This window comes from Hemitrygon akajei, chromosome 5, assembly GCF_048418815.1.
Source record: "Hemitrygon akajei chromosome 5, sHemAka1.3, whole genome shotgun sequence".
NCBI classification, from domain to species: Eukaryota; Metazoa; Chordata; class Chondrichthyes; order Myliobatiformes; family Dasyatidae; genus Hemitrygon; species Hemitrygon akajei.
The window spans coordinates 117691157-117710258 of NC_133128.1; the positions used below are offsets into that span (position 1 = coordinate 117691157).

Sequence of the window (19102 nt, forward strand, 5' to 3'; positions counted from 1 at the left end):
ATATATACTTCAACCAGTGTAATATCAGAGAACTCCCGCGCTAGATAGTGACGAAAACCATACGAATGAGATAGAACCCCCTGCTCCGAGGACTCCAGCACTTAATCAGGAAGTAGATGTCCTCGCTTCTGAGGTTTTATTGCCGATCCATTCCTGTTGATTAACACGCCCACTTTCGGAAGTGACGAACCGTCACCTTTACCCTGGGACACTTTAGTTTCGGGTGAATTTGCCGCGCAGCTGCAAGCTGAGCTGGAGACTAACCTGCAGAGAGAGCAGGCATCGGAATCGCCTTCCGATCCGGAGACGAAAGAAACGCCGAAGTGTCTTCTGTAAAGAACCCAGACACCAGACCATCTTCATAGCGAGCACAGTCGCCACCAGAAGGACGTGTCCCGGGCGCTCTGCACTGACCACCCTGCGATATGGCACCACTGCAGTTGGATGTAACAGAGAAGATCAGCGCTGAAAGATGCAGTGTTACGGTAACCCTGATAAAATGCAGCCCCGACGGATGCACCGACACAGTCAAGTCCTCCCCACCACGTCCCTTGCCAAACTCGACCCACCCTCCACAACACCTTGGACCCCCCGAACTGAACGAACGCACCAAGAGCCTGAGCGCTGCTGCTCTCTCCGGTGGCGGATTTTCCCGTCGCTGCAGCTGGATTCTCCCGCTTTCAGATTCCTTACTTCAGTGCGGAGACCGCTCTCTCCCGACGCGTTCCCAAATATCCCGCAGTCATTTCACTTTTCGAATGTCACCCGTTTTCGGATTTTAAGATATAAAATCCGGCAGCATGGCAGAGAGAGCTCACAACACGATCCCCAGACACGGGTCTCTACAGCACCGGCGTCCGCTCCCGGATCACAAGCCGTGGCATTTCCATATCGAGAGTTCCATTCGGCGAACAAGACCCGTTTTCGGAGCTGATTCTGGTCTCAGATCGGTGCTTTATTCCGTGTTGGGTGGAGATGGCATTGGGCCGTGTTTGGAGAGTTTGCAGTGTGTGGCTGTTGTTGACCGTGACCCTGACCCTGGGCTGTGAGAGGTTACAGTTACTGCGAGTTCTCAACACAGAGACTCTGGGCGAACTGAAAGAAATGGTGAGTTGAACCCGCACCCAGAGACCGGTCCTGACAGTCCCCGGGCTGTTTGCTGTTACCAATCAGGTTATTTCAAAGAGTCTGTTCTCGGTGTTTCTGTGTGTGGGGATTGTCAGTAACGTTGATATCTTCTGTCTCAGGGTGGCCGCCTCCCTCGACAGTGTGTGACTGAGAGGCTGTCGTTGAAAACCAAGCCCTTGGAGCTGGTGAAACTTTCGGCGGAGGTTCATGTGAGTAAACACTGCATTTTACTTTAATGTCATTAATTCGAGACACTATGTTACGTAATGCGAAGGATCGGATCCGAACTTTATCCAAATAATTTGACTATATCAGAATATGAATTCTTTCTCTCCATGTCACTCTCATTTTCTGACTCTGTCACTCTGAGTTTCAGGACCCCATTCACACGGAATAGATCTCATTTTAATTATCACACTGCTCCCCCCTCTCTCTCTGTCCCACTCACGGGTAATTCACTCTCTGTACCCAATTCCCTCTCATCATTTCACATGCTCTGTCACCAATAAATGCGTCACCCTTTATCACCTTCTGCTATTTTTTCCTCTCCCTCCCTGTGTGTTCCTCTCTCTCCCCCACCCCCCAGTAACATTGCGAGTTCTGTTGAACACAGGAAATACTTGCATCCTCTCAGATCATCACACTACCCGAGTGCTTCGTTGGTGATGGAACCACGTACTTCACTTTAAATGACTTGCGCTGAAGAATTGTGAGGTTTCTCGTTAAATTATTTTACATTATAGCTGGCCCATCGGTATCAAGGAGATAAACGCTGAGAGGAGACCGGACAGTGATGTGCCATATCACGTGGTTCTATGATTGTAGACATCTATAAACTTTCCACATGGAAGAGATTTTTATGACCAATGTTATAGATTGAATGCAAAACTTTGGAGTACAGGATAGCAGGAAAAAATCCACAATTCATAGATGGAATTTGGAACAAACTTCTTAAGACAGAAACTCTTGCAATATCTGTTCGAAGTTCAAGTAAAGTTATTATCAAAATAGATATATTTCACGATTTACAATCCTGAGATTTGTTTACCTGCTGGCATAGTCAGTAAATACTCAGAAAGAGGTGGCATAGGGTCAGAAGGAGTTGCATCATTGTGGATAGAGCTGTGGATCTGCAAGGGTAAAAAGTCCCTGATGGGAGTTGTATACAGACCCCCAAACAGCAGTACGGTTCTAGCCTACAAATTACAATGGAGGATAGAAAATGCATGCCAAAAGGGCAATGTTACAACAGTCATGGGGGTCTTCAATATACAGGGAGTTTGGGAAAATCAGGTTGGTGTTAGATTACAGGAGGTAGAATTTCTCGAGTGCCTGGCCCTACGAGATGGCTTTTCAGAGCAGCTCGTGGTTGGGCTGACTAGTATCAGCTATTCTGGATAGGGTGATTTGCAAAGGACCAGAATTGATTAGAGAGCTCGAGGTAAAAGAACCTATCAGGGAAAATGATCATAATATGATAAAATTCACCCTGAAATTTGAAAAGGAGAAGCTTCGGATGTATCAGCATTACAGTGGTGTATAGGGAATTACAGCAGCATGAGAGAGGAGTTGGCCAAAATCGATTGGAAAAGAGCTGGCAGGGATGACAGCAGAGCAGCAATGGTTGGAATTTCTGGAAGCAATCTGGAAGGCCCAGGATATATACATCCCAAAGAGGAAGTAGTATTCTAAAGGAATGATGACATAACTGTGGCGAAAAAGAGAAATCAAAGCCAACATAAAAGCCAAAAAGAGGGCATATAATTGAACAAAGATTGGTGGGAAGTTAGAGGATTGGGAAGTTTTTAAAAAACTAACAGAAGGCAACTAAAAAAGTCATTAAGAAGGTAAAGATGGAATAAGAAATAAGCTAGCCAATAATATTAAAGAAGAGATCAAAAGTTTCTCCAGATATATAAAGTGCAATAAAGAGATACAGGAGAGTGGATGAAGGGAAGGCAGTGGATGTTGTCTACATGGACTTCAGTAAGGCCTTTGACAAGGTCCCACAAGGGAGGTTAGTTAGGAAGATTCAGTCACTAGGTATACATGGTGAGGTAGTAAATTGGATTGGACGTTGGCTCAATGGGAGAAGTCAGAGAGTGGTAGTGGAGGATTGCTACTCTGAGTGGTGGCCTGTCACTAGTGGTGTGCCACAGGGATCAGTGCTGGGTCCATTGTTATTTGTCATCTATATCAATGATCTGGATGATAATGTGGTAAATTGGATCAGCAAATTTGCTGATGATACAAAGATTGGAGGTGTATTGGACAGTGAGGAAGGTTTTCAAAGCTTGCAGAGGGATTTTGACCAGCTGAAAAAATGGGCTGAAAAATGGCAGATGGAGTTTAATGTAGACAAATGTGAGGTATTGCACTTTGGAAGGACAAACCAAGATAGAACATACAAGGTAAATGGTAGGTCACTGCGGAGTGCAGTAGAACAGAGGGATCTGGGAATACAGATACATAATTCCCTTAAAGTGGCATCACTGGTAGATAGGGTCGTAAAGAGTGCTTTTGGTACATTGGCCTTTATAAGTCAAAGCATTGAGTATAAGAGTTGGAATGTTATGGTGAGGTTGCAAAAGAGATTGGTGAGGCCAAATTTGGAGTATTGTGAGCAGTTTTGGTTACTTAATTACAGGAGTGATGTTAATAAGGTTGAAAGAGTGCAGAGAACGTTTACAAGGATGCTGCTGGGACTTGAGAAACTGAATTACAGAGAAAGGTTGAATAGGTTAGGACTTTATTCCCTGGAGCATAGAAGAATGAGGGGAGATTTGATAGAGATATATAAAATTATGATGGGCATAGATAGAATGAATGCAAGCAGTCTTTTTCCACTGTAGCCAGGGGAGAAAAAAACCAGAGAACTTGGGTTAAGGGTGAAGGGGGAAAAGTGTACAGGGAACATTAGGGGGGGCTTCTTCACAGAGAGAGTGATGGGAGTGTGGAATGAGCTGCCAGATGAAGTGGTAAATGCGGGCTCATTTAAGATAAACTTGGACAGGTACATAGATGAGAGGTGTACGGAGGGATATGGTCCAGGTGCAGGTTAGTGGAACTAGGCAGAAAAAAGGTTCAGCACAGCCAAGAAGGGCTGAAGGACCTGTTTCTGTGCTTTAATGTTCTATGGTTCTATGGTTCTATATTGGACCACCGGAAAACGATGCTGGAGGGATAGTAATGTGGGACAGGGAAATGGTGGATGAACTGAGTAAGTATTTTGTATCAGTCTTCACTGTGGAAGACACCAGCAGTATGGTAAAAGTTTCAGGTGTCAGGGATCATGAAGATTGTGTGATGTTACCATGACTAGAGAGAAGGTTCTTGGGAAACTGAAAGGTCTGAAGGTAGATAAGTAACCTGGGCTAGATGATATACACCCCAGAGTTCTGAAAGAGGTGGCTGAAGAGATTGTGGTGGCATTTATAATGATCTTTCAAGAATCACAAGATGCTGGAATGGTTCTGGAAGACTAAAAATTTGCAAATGCCACACAACTCTTCAAGAAGGGAGAGAGGCAGAAGAAAAGAAACTATAGGCCAGTTAGACTGACCTCAGTGCCTGGGAAGATGTTGGAGCGAATTATAGAAGATGAGGTCTTAGTGTACTTGCCATAGACAGTATGGTTTCCTCAAGGGAATATATTGCCTGATAAATCTGTTATAATTTATTGAAGTAACAAGCAGGATGGAGAAAGGAGAGTTGGTTGATGTGGTGTACTTGGATTTTCAGAAGGCCTTTGGCAAAGTGCCACACATGAGGCTGCTTAACAAGCTATGAGCCCATGGTATTACAGGAAAAATTCTAGCATGGATAAAGCAATGGGTGATTGGCAGGAGGCAAAGACTGGGAATAAAGGGATCCTTTTCTGGTTGGCTGCCGGTGACTAGTGGTGTTCCACAAAGGTCTGTGTTGAGGACCGATTCTTTTTACGTTATATATCAATGATTTAGATGATGGAATTGATGGCTTTGTTGCAAGGTTTGCAGGCAATTTGAAGGTGGAGGGGTAGGAGGTTTTGAGGAAATAGGGAGGCTGCAGAAAGACTTTGACAGATTAGGAGAATGGGCAAAGAAATGGCAGATGGAATACAGTGTCAGAAAGTATAGTTCATGCACTTTGGTAGAAGAAATGAAAGGGTTGACTCTTTGCTAATGACTAACTGCCTCTCCTGCCTCGCAGTTTCTCTCCAGGCTGCATCTCCCTTCTACAACCACTGCCCCAATCACTCTGAATGAGATTTCTTTAGGTGGCTGCTTGATGGGTGGTATGGACTGAGAGCACCCCAGCACCTTTTTTCAGTGACTTTTATTTGCCTCTACTCAAGTTCTGAAGTGTAGAAGATGCCTATGATCTGCTTATCTTAAAAATGTGTGATGGCCATTGGGCATCAGGTACCACAGGGTGCAGACATAGGACACCTCAGCTCACATTACAAGACACCCCTAAAATGTTCCCATTCCCATAGTCACCTGTCATCTATTCCCCTAACCACTTCACCTAAAATGTGTGGCTACTGGGAGATCCTGCTTTCTCTGGTGGACAGAGCATAGGTGTGTAGGTGCAGAGTAAGCAGCATCTCCCAGTGGCCACACATTTTAATTCCATGTCCCATTCCCATTCTGATACGTCTATCCATGGCCTCCTCTACTGTCAAAATGAAGCCACACTCAGGTTGGAGGAACAACACCTTATATACCGGCTGGGTAGCCTCCAACCTGATGGCATGAACATTGATTTCTCTACCTTCCGTTAATGCCCCTCCTCCCTTTCTTACCCACTCTTTGTTTCTCTCTCTGCCCATCACTCTTTGCCTGTTCTCCATCTCCCTCTGGTGTTCCCCTCCCCCTTTCTTTCTCCCTAGGCCTCCCGTCCCATGATCCTTTCCCTTCTCCAGCTCTGTATCCCTTTTGCCAATCACCTTTCCAGCTCTTAGCTTCACCCCACCCCCTCCGGTCTTCTCCTATCATTTTGGATCTCCCTCTCCCCCTCCCACTTTCAAATCTCTTACTATCTTTCCTTTCAGTTAGTCCTGACAAAGGGTCTCGGCCCAAAACCTCGACAGTGCTTCTCCCTATAGATGCTGCCTGGCCTGCTGTGTTCCACCAGCATTTTGTGTGTGTTGCTTGAATTTCCAGCATCTGCAGCTTTCCTAGTGTTTGCAAAGTTAACATGCAACTGTTTATGCCACTGTCTTTATAACTTACTGTTTAATCTTTTTAACAACCCATTCAGACGACTGTCTGTTTCACCTCCTTGATTCCGCCCTTTATGAGATTGTTGATTTCTATAAACTCTCCCCCTCACTATTTCTGGTGAAAGGAGAGCAGACTCTAGTCTCTGTGTAAGTAGCATCCTGTGGCATTGATGCCATTCCCTCATTCAGTCAAGCGTCTTCTTCTTCTTCATCCGTGTGGTTCATTGCTCATTCCCTGTTGAAATCTCTAGCTGTAGACGGAAACTGCCAATGATGTGGCCTTCAATTCACAGTTGTTAGTAGCCCTCCATTTGCGGTCTGTATATTTTAAGTTGATGTTTGATTTTGTCTTGTACTAAGACTCATAAACATTCTGTTCTAATTCTAAACGTTTGTGAGACCACGGCCCTACTAATGTCCCCATGTGTGTTTTGCACAGGCCCAGGACCGGATCTGGATTGTCCATCAGACCCTGCATCACCTCCGCAGGATTTACAGTATGAACCTGAGCTCAGTCAGCTGGGTCCAGAGCTCAGTGGAACTCCTCCAGCTTCTCTTGGATCGGCAGCTCAGAGTGCTGGATGTCTGTGTCCGGAAACCAGGCTCAGAGTCCAGGCCAAGGAAGAATGCCGCAATTCTTAAATACTTCCAGAAATTGAGAGAGTTTCTGAAACAGAAGGTATATTGATATTAAAACATGTGCCTGCCAATACACTTATTTATCTACTTTATACTTGTTCATTATCTAATTTTTCACTATTGAGTACATTTGCCTTTTTGTCCTCCCTTTTAGGGATTCAGCAACTGTGCCTGGGAGACAACCCGCACTGAGACCATGACGCATTTGAAACAGCTCCTTCTCATTATGGCAAAAATCAGCAGAGATCACTGAAGATTTTCCAGAGTCAATTTCATAAGGGACCAAGATTTATGACTATTTATTTAAAATAACTTTCAAGGAAAAGTATATCTGAACAGACTGATGTTACATTGAAAAATAAATTAAACTAAATGCTAGAAATTTTAATGGAAAACCCCAACTGGTGCAAATAATCAGTGCATGTGCAGAAGAAACCTGAGTGAATTCCTCGAGTCAATGCTCATAAACTTGAAACACTAACTGTTGTTCACTCCACTCAGCAGTTGTCTGAGCTGTGCATGTTTACAGTATTTTCTGTTTTTACTATTTATTATATAACTATATTAATCACACATTTTCATTTGGCAAGTGATGTGGAAGGAATAATGTCTGGGTCTTTCTCCATATCCAGTGTTGAATTAATTTATTGTAATATTAATTTATTTTTTGTAGTATTACTCAGTGATGACATGTCAATTTGCTGAATGATCCTATTCTTGTCCATTCATATCAAGACAGGCAGCTACTGTAATGCAATGAACCATTCCTGGAAAAGGTGCACAGTGGACAGCTTCTTACTCTATCTGCCATTCTGCATCTTATCTCTGCTATGGTTTACATCATTTTAGTTCCCTACCTAAAATTAATCCTGGGTGGAATTTTGTTTCTCATAACTTCATGCACATGAAAGTTTGCAATGTCTTCTGTCCAGCATCCTCTAGTGTTATCAGTTTAATCTGAGAGTTGTAGGTTTCAGCCCCTTTTCAAAGGTAAATTGTTTAAAGTTCCATTTGTTTTCCCAAAAATTATTCCTCTAATTGTCATTTTTGCAATGGGAATATGCATTGGGAATGTTCTGACCTACACTCAGTGCACAGGTTGTGGTTTGCAAAACCATTCCTCTTGATTTCATCACTGACCTTCAGTGAGCATAATGTGATTGTTCTTCCAATGGTTAGAAGATAAAGTTAACTTAATTTATTTATAGTGTATTTATTGTGATCATTTTTAAAAGTATGTACATGTAGCTGAAAAGTTTTAATTTATTATTATTGTGAGAATTGCAATGGATAATATATTTCTACATTTAATAAAAAAATCAGTGAAGATGTTACTACATGTTAATTATTCTGAATATTTCACATTTTTGGAATACAAATTTTGTGCACGCTGATCCTCCTCACAGAATATAACATTTCTTCTTCTCACACCTTGTTATAGGTACTTCCCCCGCTTTATTCTTTCCCCTGCAATGTCACACTCAGCATATGAGTACACTTCACAGTGATTCGACTTGATTTTTATCTTCCCTGTATGATACTTGGATTTAAGTTCTTGGTTTTCATCTTCATATTCTCCCTTTGAATGAGGAAATGTTGAATCCGAAGTGAACGTGTAACACAGGCCCATTTTTTAAAAGCGGAAGCCACATGCAGTAGCACTGTCAGGGAGGATAACGTACGGCTCTTCTTGCTTATATCGGGCTCACTGTGGCAGTGGAGGAGGCTGCAGTTAGGTCAGAATGGGACTGGGATTGAGAACTGATGTGCTTTTAGAATCCAGGATCATAAATTCTAAATTAAAGTTTATTGTCAGAAGCATCAGTGCCCAGGTTATAAATGCCATGAAAATTAGCTTTTTTTTTGCAAGAACAGCACAGCATATTATAAACATTACAAACAGAAGTTAGCAAACATAATTTACAAAAAAAAGAAGTCCTGTGCAGTGAGTATATAGAGTTAGGAAAGAGGCTGAGGAGAAGGACCTCCAAGGTAGTGCAGGCAGGAATGGGACACTGGTCGATAAGGTGGTTAAGAAGGCTTATGGGAATAAATATGTGAGGATGTTTCTTTGGAAAGGTAAGATGTCAAGAATATCATTGGAAAAATTGACATGGAAATTAGAGCTCAGAGGGTTACAACTTCCAAATTTTAAGAATTATTATAAAGCAAATCAACTTAGATTTATTGCATCTTTTTTTGAGAAAGATAAACTGGCATGGATCAGAATAGAACTAGATAAAGTAGGAGAAAACATACCAGAAGACTTTATATATAACTGGGAATCTAAATGGATACGGGAAAAGAAAGAATCTCCTATATTAAAACATTTGATTGATTTATGGAATAAGATAAATGTTGACGATGAGACAAAGAAATCCTTATTAGCAAAGAGATCTTTAATTCAAAATAGACTTATTCCTTTTACAATGGATAATCAACTTTTATATAATTGGTTTCAAAAAGGGATTAGATATATAGGAGACTGTTTTGAAGGAGGTATATTAATGTCATTCGATCAATTAAAGAATAAATATAAAGTATCAAACAACACTCTTTTTTGTTACTTTCAACTAAGGGCTTATTTAAGAGAAAAGTTAGGTCAAACAATGTTATTACCGAAACCCAATGAAATAGAAACTTTAATTCAAAAAGGAAAGACTAAAAAATTTATCTCTTGTATGTATAATTTGATTCAAAAACAGGCAATTAAACAAGGAGTCCATAAGTCAAGACAAAAATGGGAAAGTGATTTGAATATTAAAATTGAAGAAAAAAATTGGTCAAGAATATGTCTTGAGAGTATGACAAATACAATAAATGTCCGATTAAGATTAGTGCAATACAATTTTTTACATCAACTATATATTACACCACAAAAAAGAAATAAATTAAACCCAAATTTATCTGATCAGTGTTTCCGATGTAACCAAGAAATTGGTACTTTTTTACATTCTACTTGGTCTTGTTCTAAAATTCAACCTTTTTGGACAAATTTAAGAGTTTTACTGGAACAAATTATTGGAATAAAACTTCCACATAATCCAATACTACTTTTACTAGGTGATACTGAAGGGATAAAACCGATATCCAAATTGAATAAATATCAGAAAGAATTTATAAAAATTGCATTGGCAGTAGCCAAAAAAGCTATTGCAGTTACTTGGAAATCGGATACATATTAAAGTATAGATCGTTGGAAGAAAGAAATTTATGGCTGTATTCCACCTGAAAAAATTACTTATAATTTAAGAGATAAATATGAAACATTTTTGAAAATGTGGCGCCCTTATTTACAAAAGACAGGATTAAATATATAGGCGCTCCGAAGATGAAATAATTGGTTACTTGTGGAAAGAAATAAATATATATACTAAAGTTATTACGAACTCCGTGGAGCATGTGGAGATCTTCTAATATCCAGGCATTCCTTTTTTTTCTCTCTTTCTTTCTTTATTCTTTCAGTGGGGATGTTAGGGGGGAGGGGTTAAGGGGAGGTGGGATGGGTAACACATATTTTCTTTTCCGCATACTTTTATTCTGTAACTATTTGAAAACACAATAAAAAAGTTAAAAAAAGAAGGCTTATGGGATACAGTACTTGTTTTTATTATTCGTGGCATTGAGTTCAAAGGTCAAGAGGTTATGTTGCAACTTTATAGACTCTTGTTAGACACTGGAATTAAGGAGATTGAGAGGGGATCTGATTGAAACATATAAGATTATTAAGGGATTGGACAAGATAGAGGCAGGAAATATGTTCCAGATGCTGGGAGAGTCCAGTACCAGAGGGCATGGTTTGAGAATAAGGGGTAGGTCATTTAGGACAGAGTTAAGGAAAAACTTCTTCTCCCAGAGAGTGTATTGCATACAGTTCTGGTCACCCCACAATAGGAAGGATGTTGAAGCTTTCGAGAGGGTGCAGAAGAGGTTTACCAGGATGTTGCCTGGTTTAGAGGGCATGTGCTATTATGAGAGGCTGAACAAACTTGGGTTGTTTACTTTGGAGCAGCATAGGCTGGGAGGGAGAGCTGATAGGGATTTATATTCTTTACTCAGAGAGTGGTAGCTGTGTGGAATGAGCTTCCAGTAGAAGTGGTAGAGGCAGGATCGGTATTGTCATTTAAAGTAAAATTGGATAGGTATATGGACAGGAAAGGAATGGAGATTTATGGGCTGAGTACAGGCCAGTGGGACTGGGTGAGAGTAAGCGTTCGGCACAGACTAGAAGGGCCGAAGTGGCTTGTTTCCGTGCTGTAATTGTTATATGGTTATATGATGATGAGATGCATAGGTAGAGTAGACAGGGAGTATCTTTTTTCTCCCAAGGTAGAAATATCTAATACCAGAGGGCATGCATTGAAGGTGGGTCGGGGTAGGTTCAAAGGGGAATCGAGAGGTAAGTTTTTTTTTACTTTGGAAGTGGTAGATGCCTGGAATGTGCTGCCTGTATGGTAGTAGAGGCTTTTAAAGAGACGTTTAGATAAGCACGTGGACGTGGATATGAGGAAGATGGAGGTAGGAGGGATTCGTTTTTAATTTATTTTTAAGCTGCCTCGATACAACATTGTGGGCCGAAGGGCCTGTTCCTGTGCTGTACTGTTCTATGTTCTGTAAACTTACAGTAACATAAATTATACACAAGTTACGAAATAAGGAAAGTAGACATAACTACACAACTAAGATGTGCAAGTTAAATCGGGGTCGTGTTAGGGTATTTCAGGTCGGTACAGGACCCCGAGACAGTGGGGAAGAAGCTGCTGAAGAGCTTTGAGATGTGAGTCTTCTGGCTCCTCTAGTTTCTGCCTCGTGGGAACGTTTATAATGGATGTTGCTTTCCTGGGGCACTGTCTCTTGCCGATGTCATTTATGGTGTGGAGAGTGACGAAACTGGACGAGCGTACTACACTCTGCAGCCTCTTGAATTCCTGTGCATTGAGTTTCCACAGTTTCTGCAGAAGTTTGGCAGAGTATTCGATGACATTTTGAATCACCTTCAACTAAGAAAATAGGGATGCTGGTCTGGTGCGTGTTCTTCATTGTTGCATCCCGCAGTGGTCGAGTGTGTTGAGTCCTTGGATGTTACCGGTGCATGCTGGCAGTAGTTCGGTAGAGGCTCCTTCAAGCTAAACTGGTTGAAGTGCCCTTCGATACTGAGGAAGGCATTGGGGAGGCCAGTTAATCACGGAGTTCAATCCCTCCGGTGTTAATTTGACATCTGCCTGGGGTGGGAATATATACTTCAACCAGTGTAATATCAGAGAACTCCCGCGCTAGATAGTGACGAAAACCATACGAATGAGATAGAACCCCCTGCTCCGAGGTCTCCAGCACTTAATCAGGAAGTAGAACCTCGCTTCTGAGGTTTAATTGCCGATCCATTCCTGTTGATTAACACGCCCACTTTCGGAAGTGACGATCCGTCACCTTTACCCTGGGACACTTTAGTTTCGGGTGAATTTGCCGCGCAGCTGCAAGCTGAGCTGGAGACTAACCCGCAGAGAGAGCAGGCATCGGAATCGCCTTCCGATCCGGAGACGAAAGAAACGCCGAAGTGTCTTCTGTAAAGAACCCAGACACCAGACCATCTTCATAGCGAGCACAGTCGCCACCAGAAGGACGTGTCCCGGGCGCTCTGCACTGACCACCCTGCGATATGGCACCACTGCAGTTGGATGTAACAGAGAAGATCAGCGCTGAAAGATGCAGTGTTACGGTAACCCTGATAAAATGCAGCCCCGACGGATGCACCGACACAGTCACGTCCTCACCCCACCACGTCCCTTGCCAAACTCGACCCACCCTCCACAACACCTTGGACCCCCCGAACTGAACGAACGCACCAAGAGCCTGAGCGCTGCTGCTCTCTCGGGTGGCGGATTTTCCCGTCGCTGCAGGTGGACTCTCCCGCTTTCAGATTCCTTACTTCAGAGCGGAGACCGCTCTCTCCCGACGCGTTCCCAAATATCCCGCAGTCATTTCACTTTTCGAATGTCACCCATTTTCGGATTTTAAGATATAAAATCCGGCAGCATGGCAGAGAGAGAGCTCACAACACGATCCCCAGACACGGGTCTCGGCAGCACCGGCGTCCGCTCCCGGATCACAAGCCGTGGCATTTCCATATCGAGAGTTCCATTCGGCGAACAAGACCCGTTTTCGGAGCTGATTCTGGTCTGAGATCGGTGCTTTATTCAGTGTTGGGTGGAGATGGCATTGGGCCGTGTTTGGAGAGTTTGCAGTGTGTGGCTGTTGTTGACCGTGACCCTGACCCTGGGCTGTGAGAGGTTACAGTTACTGCGAGTTCTCAACACAGAGACTCTGGGCGAACTGAAAGAAATGGTGAGTTGAACCCGCTCCCAGAGACCGGTCCTGACAGTCCCCGGGCTGTTTGCTGTTACCAATGAGGTGATTTCAAAGAGTCTGTTCTCCGGTGTTTCTGTGTGTGGGGATTGTCAGTAACGTTGATATCTTTTGTCTCAGGGTGGCCGCCTCCCTCGACAGTGTGTGACTGAGAGGCTGTCGTTGAAAACCAAGCCCTTGGAGCTGGTGAAACTTTCGGCGGAGGTTCATGTGAGTAAACACTGCATTTTACTTTAATGTAATTAATTCGAGACACTATGTTACGTAATGCGAAGGATCGGATCCGAACTTTATCCAAATAATTTGACTATATCAGAATATGAATTCTTTCTCTCCATGTCACTCTCATTTTCTGACTCTGTCACTCTGAGTTTCAGGACCCCATTCACACGGAATAGATCTCATTTCAATTATCACACTGCTCCCCCCTCTCTCTCTGTCCCACTCACGGGTAATTCACTCTCTGTACCCAATTCCCTCTCATCATTTCACATGTTCTGTCACCAATAAACACGTCACCCATTATCACCTTCTGCTATTTTTTCCTCTCCCTCCCTGTGTGTTCCTCTCTCTCCCCCACCCCCCAGTAACATTGCGAGTTCTGTTGATCACAGGAAATACTTGCATCCTCTCAGATCATCACACTACCCGCGTGCTTCATTGGTGATGGAACCACCTACTTCACTTTAAATGACTGGCGCTGAAGAGTTGTGAGGTTTCTCGTTAAATTATTTTACATTATAGCTGGCCCATCGGTATCAAGGAGATAAAAGCTGAGAGGAGACCGGACAGTGATGTGCCATATCACGTGGTTCTATGATTGTAGACATCTATAAACTTTCCACATGGAAGAGACTTTTATGACCAATGTTATAGATTGAATGCAAAACTTTGGAGTACAGGATAGCAGGAAAAAATCCACAATTCATAGATGGAATTTGGAACAAACATCTTAAGACAGAAACTCTCGCAATATATGTTTGAAGTTCAAGTAAAGTTATTATCAAAATAGATATATTTCACGATTTACAATCCTGAGATTTGTTTACCTGCTGGCATAGTCAGTAAATACTCAGAAAGAGGTGGCATAGGGTCAGAAGGAGTTGCATCATTGTGGATAGAGCTGTGGATCTGCAAGGGTAAAAAGTCCCTGATGGGAGTTGTATACAGACCCCCAAACAGCAGTACGGTTCTGGCCTACAAATTACAATGGAGGATAGAAAATGCATGCCAAAACGGCAATGTTACAACAGTCATGGGGGTCTTCAATATACAGGTGGTTTGGGAAAATCAGGTTGGTGTTAGATTACAGGAGGTAGAATTTCTCGAGTGCCTGGCCCTACGAGATGGCTTTTCAGAGCAGCTTGTGGTTGGGCTGACTAGTATCAGCTATTCTGGATAGGGTGATTTGCAAAGGACCAGAATTGATTAGAGAGCTCGAGGTAAAGGAACCTATCAGGGAAAATGATCATAATATGATAAAATTCACCCTGAAATTTGAAAAGGAGAAGCTTCGGATGTATCAGCATTACAGTGGTCTATAGGGAATTACAGCGGCATGAGAGAGGAGTTGGCCAAAATCGATTGGAAAAGAACTGGCAGGGATGACAGCAGAGCAGCAATGGTTGGAATTTCTGGAAGCAATCTGGCAGGCCCAGGATATATACATCCCAAAGAGGAAGTAGTATTCTAAAGGAAAGATGACATAACTGTGGCGAAAAAGAGAAATCAAAGCCAACATAAAAGCCAAAAAGAGGGCATATAATTGAACAAAGATTGGTGGGAAGTTAGAGGATTGGGAAGTTTTTAAAAAACTAACAGAAGGCAACTAAAAAAGTCATTAAGAAGGTAAAGATGGAATAAGAAATAAGCTAGCCAATAATATTAAAGAAGAGATCAAATGTTTCTCCAGATATATAAAGTGCAATAAAGAGAGACAGGAGAGTGGATGAAGGGAAGGCAGTGGATGTTGTCTACATGGACTTCAGTAAGGCCTTTGACAAGGTCCTGCATGGGAGGTTAGTTAGGAAGATTCAGTCGCCTGGTATACATGGTGAGGTAGTAAATTGGATTGGACGTTGGCTCAATGCGAGAAGTCAGAGAGTGGTAGTTGAGGATTGCTACTCTGAGTGGAGGCTTGTCACTAGTGGTGTGCCACAGGGATCAGTGCTGGGTCCATTGTTATTTGTCATCTATATCATTGATCTGGATGATAATGTGGTAAATTGGATCAGCAAATTTGCTGATGATACAAAGATTGGAGGTGTATTGTACAGTGAGGAAGGTTTTCAAAGCTTGCAGAGGGATTTTGACCAGCTGAAAAAATGGGCTGAAAAATGGCAGATGGAGTTTACTGTGAGGTATTGCACTTTGGAAGGACAAACCAAGATAGAACATACAAGGTAAATGGTAGGACACTGCGGAGTGCAGTAGAACAGAGGGATTTGGGAATACAGATACATAATTCCCTTAAAGTGGCATCACCGGTAGATAGGGTCGTAAAGAGAGCTTTTGATACATTGGTCTTTATAAGTCAAAGTATTGAGTATAAGAGTTGGAATGTTATGGTGAGGTTGCAAAAGACATTGGTGAGGCCAAATTTGGAGTATTGTGAGCAGTTTCGGTTACTTAATTACAGGAGTGATGTTAATAAGTTTGAAAGAGTGCAGAGAAGGTTTACAAGTATGCTGCTGGGACTTGAGAAACTGAATTACAGAGGAAGATTGAATAGGTCAGGACTTTATTCCCTGGAGCATAGAAAAATGAGGGGAGATTTGATAGAGGTATATAAAATTATGATGGGCATAGATAGAATGAATGCAAGCAGGCTTTTTCCACTGAGGGCAGGGGAGAAAAAAACCAGAGGACATGGGTTAAGGGTGAAGGGGGAAAAGTGTACAGGGAACATTGGGGGGGGGGGGAGCTTCTTCACACAGAGAGTGATGGGAGTGTGGAATGAGCTGCCAGATGAAGTGGTAAATGCGGGCTCATTTAAGAAAAACTTGGACAGGTACATAGATGAGAGGTGTACGGAGGGATATGGTCCAGATGCAGGTTAGTGGGACTAGGCAGAAAAAAGGTTCAGCACAGCCAAGAAGGGCTGAAGGGCCAGTTTCTGTGCTGTAATGTTCTATGGTTCTATGGTTCTATATTGGACCACCGGAAAACGATGCTGGAGGGATAGTAATGTTGGACAGGGAAATGGCGGATGAACTGAGTAAGTATTTTGCATCAGTCTTCACTGTGGAAGACACCAGCAGTATGGTAAAAGTTCCAGGTGTCAGGGATCATGAAGATTGTGTGATGTTACCATGACTAGAGAGAAGGTTCTTGGGAAACTGAAAGGTCTGAAGGTAGATAAGTAACCTGGGCTAGATGATATACACCCCAGAGTTCTGAAAGAGGTGGCTGAAGAGATTGTGGTGGCATTTATAATGATCTTTCAAGAATCACAAGATGCTGGAATGGTTCTGGAAGACTAAAAATTTGCAAATGCCACTCCACTCTTCAAGAAGGGAGAGCGGCAGAAGAAAAGAAACTATAGGCCAGTCAGACTGCCCTCAGTGCCTGGGAAGATGTTGGAGCGAATTATAGAAGATGAGGTCTTAGCGTACTTGCCATAATCAGCATGGTTTCCTCAAGAGAAAATATTGCCTGATAAATCCGTTATAATTTTTTGAAGTAACAAGCAGGATGGAGAAAGGAGAGCTGTTTGATGTGGTGTACTTGGATTTAAAGAAGGCCTTTGGCAAAGTGCTACACATGAGGCTGCTTAACAAGCTATGAGCCCATGGTATTACAGGAAAAATTCTAGCATGGATAAAGCAATGGGTGATTGGCAGGAGGCAAAGACTGGGAATAAAGGGATCCTTTTCTGGTTGGCTGCCGGTGACTAGTGGTGTTCCACAAAGGTCTGTGTTGGGGACCGATTCTTTTTAAGTTATATATCAATGATTTAGATGATGAAATTGATGGCTTTGTTGCAAAGTTTGCAGGCAATTTGAAGGTGGAGGGGTAGGAAGTTTAATTCCATGTCCCATTCCCATTCTGATATGTCAATCCATGGCCTCCTCCTCTGTCAAAATGAAGCCACACTCAGGTTGGAGGAACAACACCTTATATACCAGCTGGGTAGGCTCCAACCTGATGGCATGAACATTGATTTCTCTAAATTCCGTTAATGCCCCTCCTCCCTTTCTTATCCAATCCCTGATTTATTTATTCCCCCCTCTTTGTTTCTCTCTCTGCCCATCACTCTTTGCCTGTTCTCCATCTCCCTCTGGTGTTCCCCTCCCACTTTCTTTCTCCCTAGGCCTCCCGTCCCATGATCCTTTCCCTTCTCCAGCTCTGTATCCCTTTTGCCAATCACCTTTCCAGCTCTTAGCTCTACTCACCCCCTCCGGTCTTCTCCTATCATTTTGGATCTCCCCCTCCCCCTCCCACTTTCAAATCTCTTGCTATCTTTCCTTTCAGTTAGTCCTGACAAAGGGTCTCGGCCCAAAACCTCGAAAATGCTTCTCCTTATAGATACTGCCTGGCCTGCTGTGTTCCACCAGCATTTTGTGTGTGTCGCTTGAATTTCCAGCATCTGCAGCTTTCCTAGTGTTTGCAAAGTTAACATGCAACTGTTTATGCCACTGTCTTTATAAGTTACTGTTTAATCTTTTTAACAACCCATTCAGACGACTGTCTGTTTCACCTCCTTGATTCCCCCCTTTATGAGATTGTCGATTTCTATAAACTCTCCCCCTCACTATTTCTGGTGAAAGGAGAGCAGACTCTAGTCTCTGTGTAAGTAGCATCCTGTGGCATTGATGCCATTTCCTCATTCAGTCAAGCGTCTTCTTCTTCTTCATCCGTGTGGTTCATTGCTCATTCCCTGTTGAAATCTCTAGCTGTAGACGGGAACTGCCAATGATGTGGCCTTCAATTCACAGTTGTTAGTAGCCCTCCATTTGCGGTCTGTATATTTTAAGTTGATGTTTGATTTTGTCTTGTACTAAGACTCATAAACATTTTGTTCTAATTCTAAACGTTTGTGAGACCACGGCCCTACTTATGTCCCCATGTGTGTTTTGCACAGGCCCAGGACCGGATCTGGATTGTCCATCAGACCCTGCATCACCTCCGCAGGATCTACAGTATGAACCTGAGCTCAGTCAGCTGGGTCCAGAGCTCAGTGGAACTCCTCCAGCTTCTCTTGGATCGGCAGCTCAGAGTGCTGGATGTCTGTGTCCGGAAACCAGGCTCAGAGTCCAGGCCAAGGAAGAATGCCGCAATTCTTAAATACTTTCAGAAATTGAGAGAGTTTCTGAAACAGAAGGTATATTGATATTAAAACATGTGCCTGCCAATACACTTATTTATCTACTTTATACTTGTTCATTATCTAATTTTTCACTATTGAGTACATTTGCCTTTTTGTCCTCCCTTTTAGGGATTCAGCAACTGTGCCTGGGAGATAACCCGCACTGAGACCATGACGCATTTGAAACAGCTCCTTCTCATTATGGCAAAAATCAGCAGAGATCACTGAAGATTTTCCAGAGTCAATTTCATAAGGGACCAAGATTTATGACTATTTATTTAAAATAATTTTCAAGGAAAAGTATATCTGAACAGACTGAATTTACAATGAAAAATAAAGTAAACTAAATGCTAGAAATGTTAATGGTAAACCCAACTGGTGCAAATAATCAGTGCATGTGCAGAAGAAACCTGAGTGAATTCCTCAAGTCAATGCTCATAAACTTGAAACACTAACTG

General features: G+C 42.6%; 2 protein-coding genes across 2 annotated transcripts; both read left to right on the forward strand.

Moving 5' to 3' along the window:
- Positions 1–390: 390 nt before the first annotated feature.
- LOC140727351 (interferon omega-1-like) lies at positions 391–7251 on the forward strand. The gene is made up of 4 exons (XM_073044625.1): positions 391–485; positions 1248–1337; positions 6774–7013; positions 7128–7251. Exons 1-4 carry the CDS (start codon positions 426–428, stop codon positions 7224–7226), a joined length of 489 nt encoding a protein of 162 aa, XP_072900726.1. The 5' UTR covers positions 391–425; the 3' UTR covers positions 7227–7251.
- A 5343-nt stretch (positions 7252–12594) lies between these two features.
- On the forward strand, positions 12595–18894 carry LOC140727352 (interferon omega-1-like). The gene is made up of 4 exons (XM_073044626.1): positions 12595–12689; positions 13457–13546; positions 18420–18659; positions 18774–18894. Exons 1-4 carry the CDS (start codon positions 12630–12632, stop codon positions 18870–18872), a joined length of 489 nt encoding a protein of 162 aa, XP_072900727.1. The 5' UTR covers positions 12595–12629; the 3' UTR covers positions 18873–18894.
- The last annotated feature ends 208 nt before the right edge of the window (positions 18895–19102 follow it).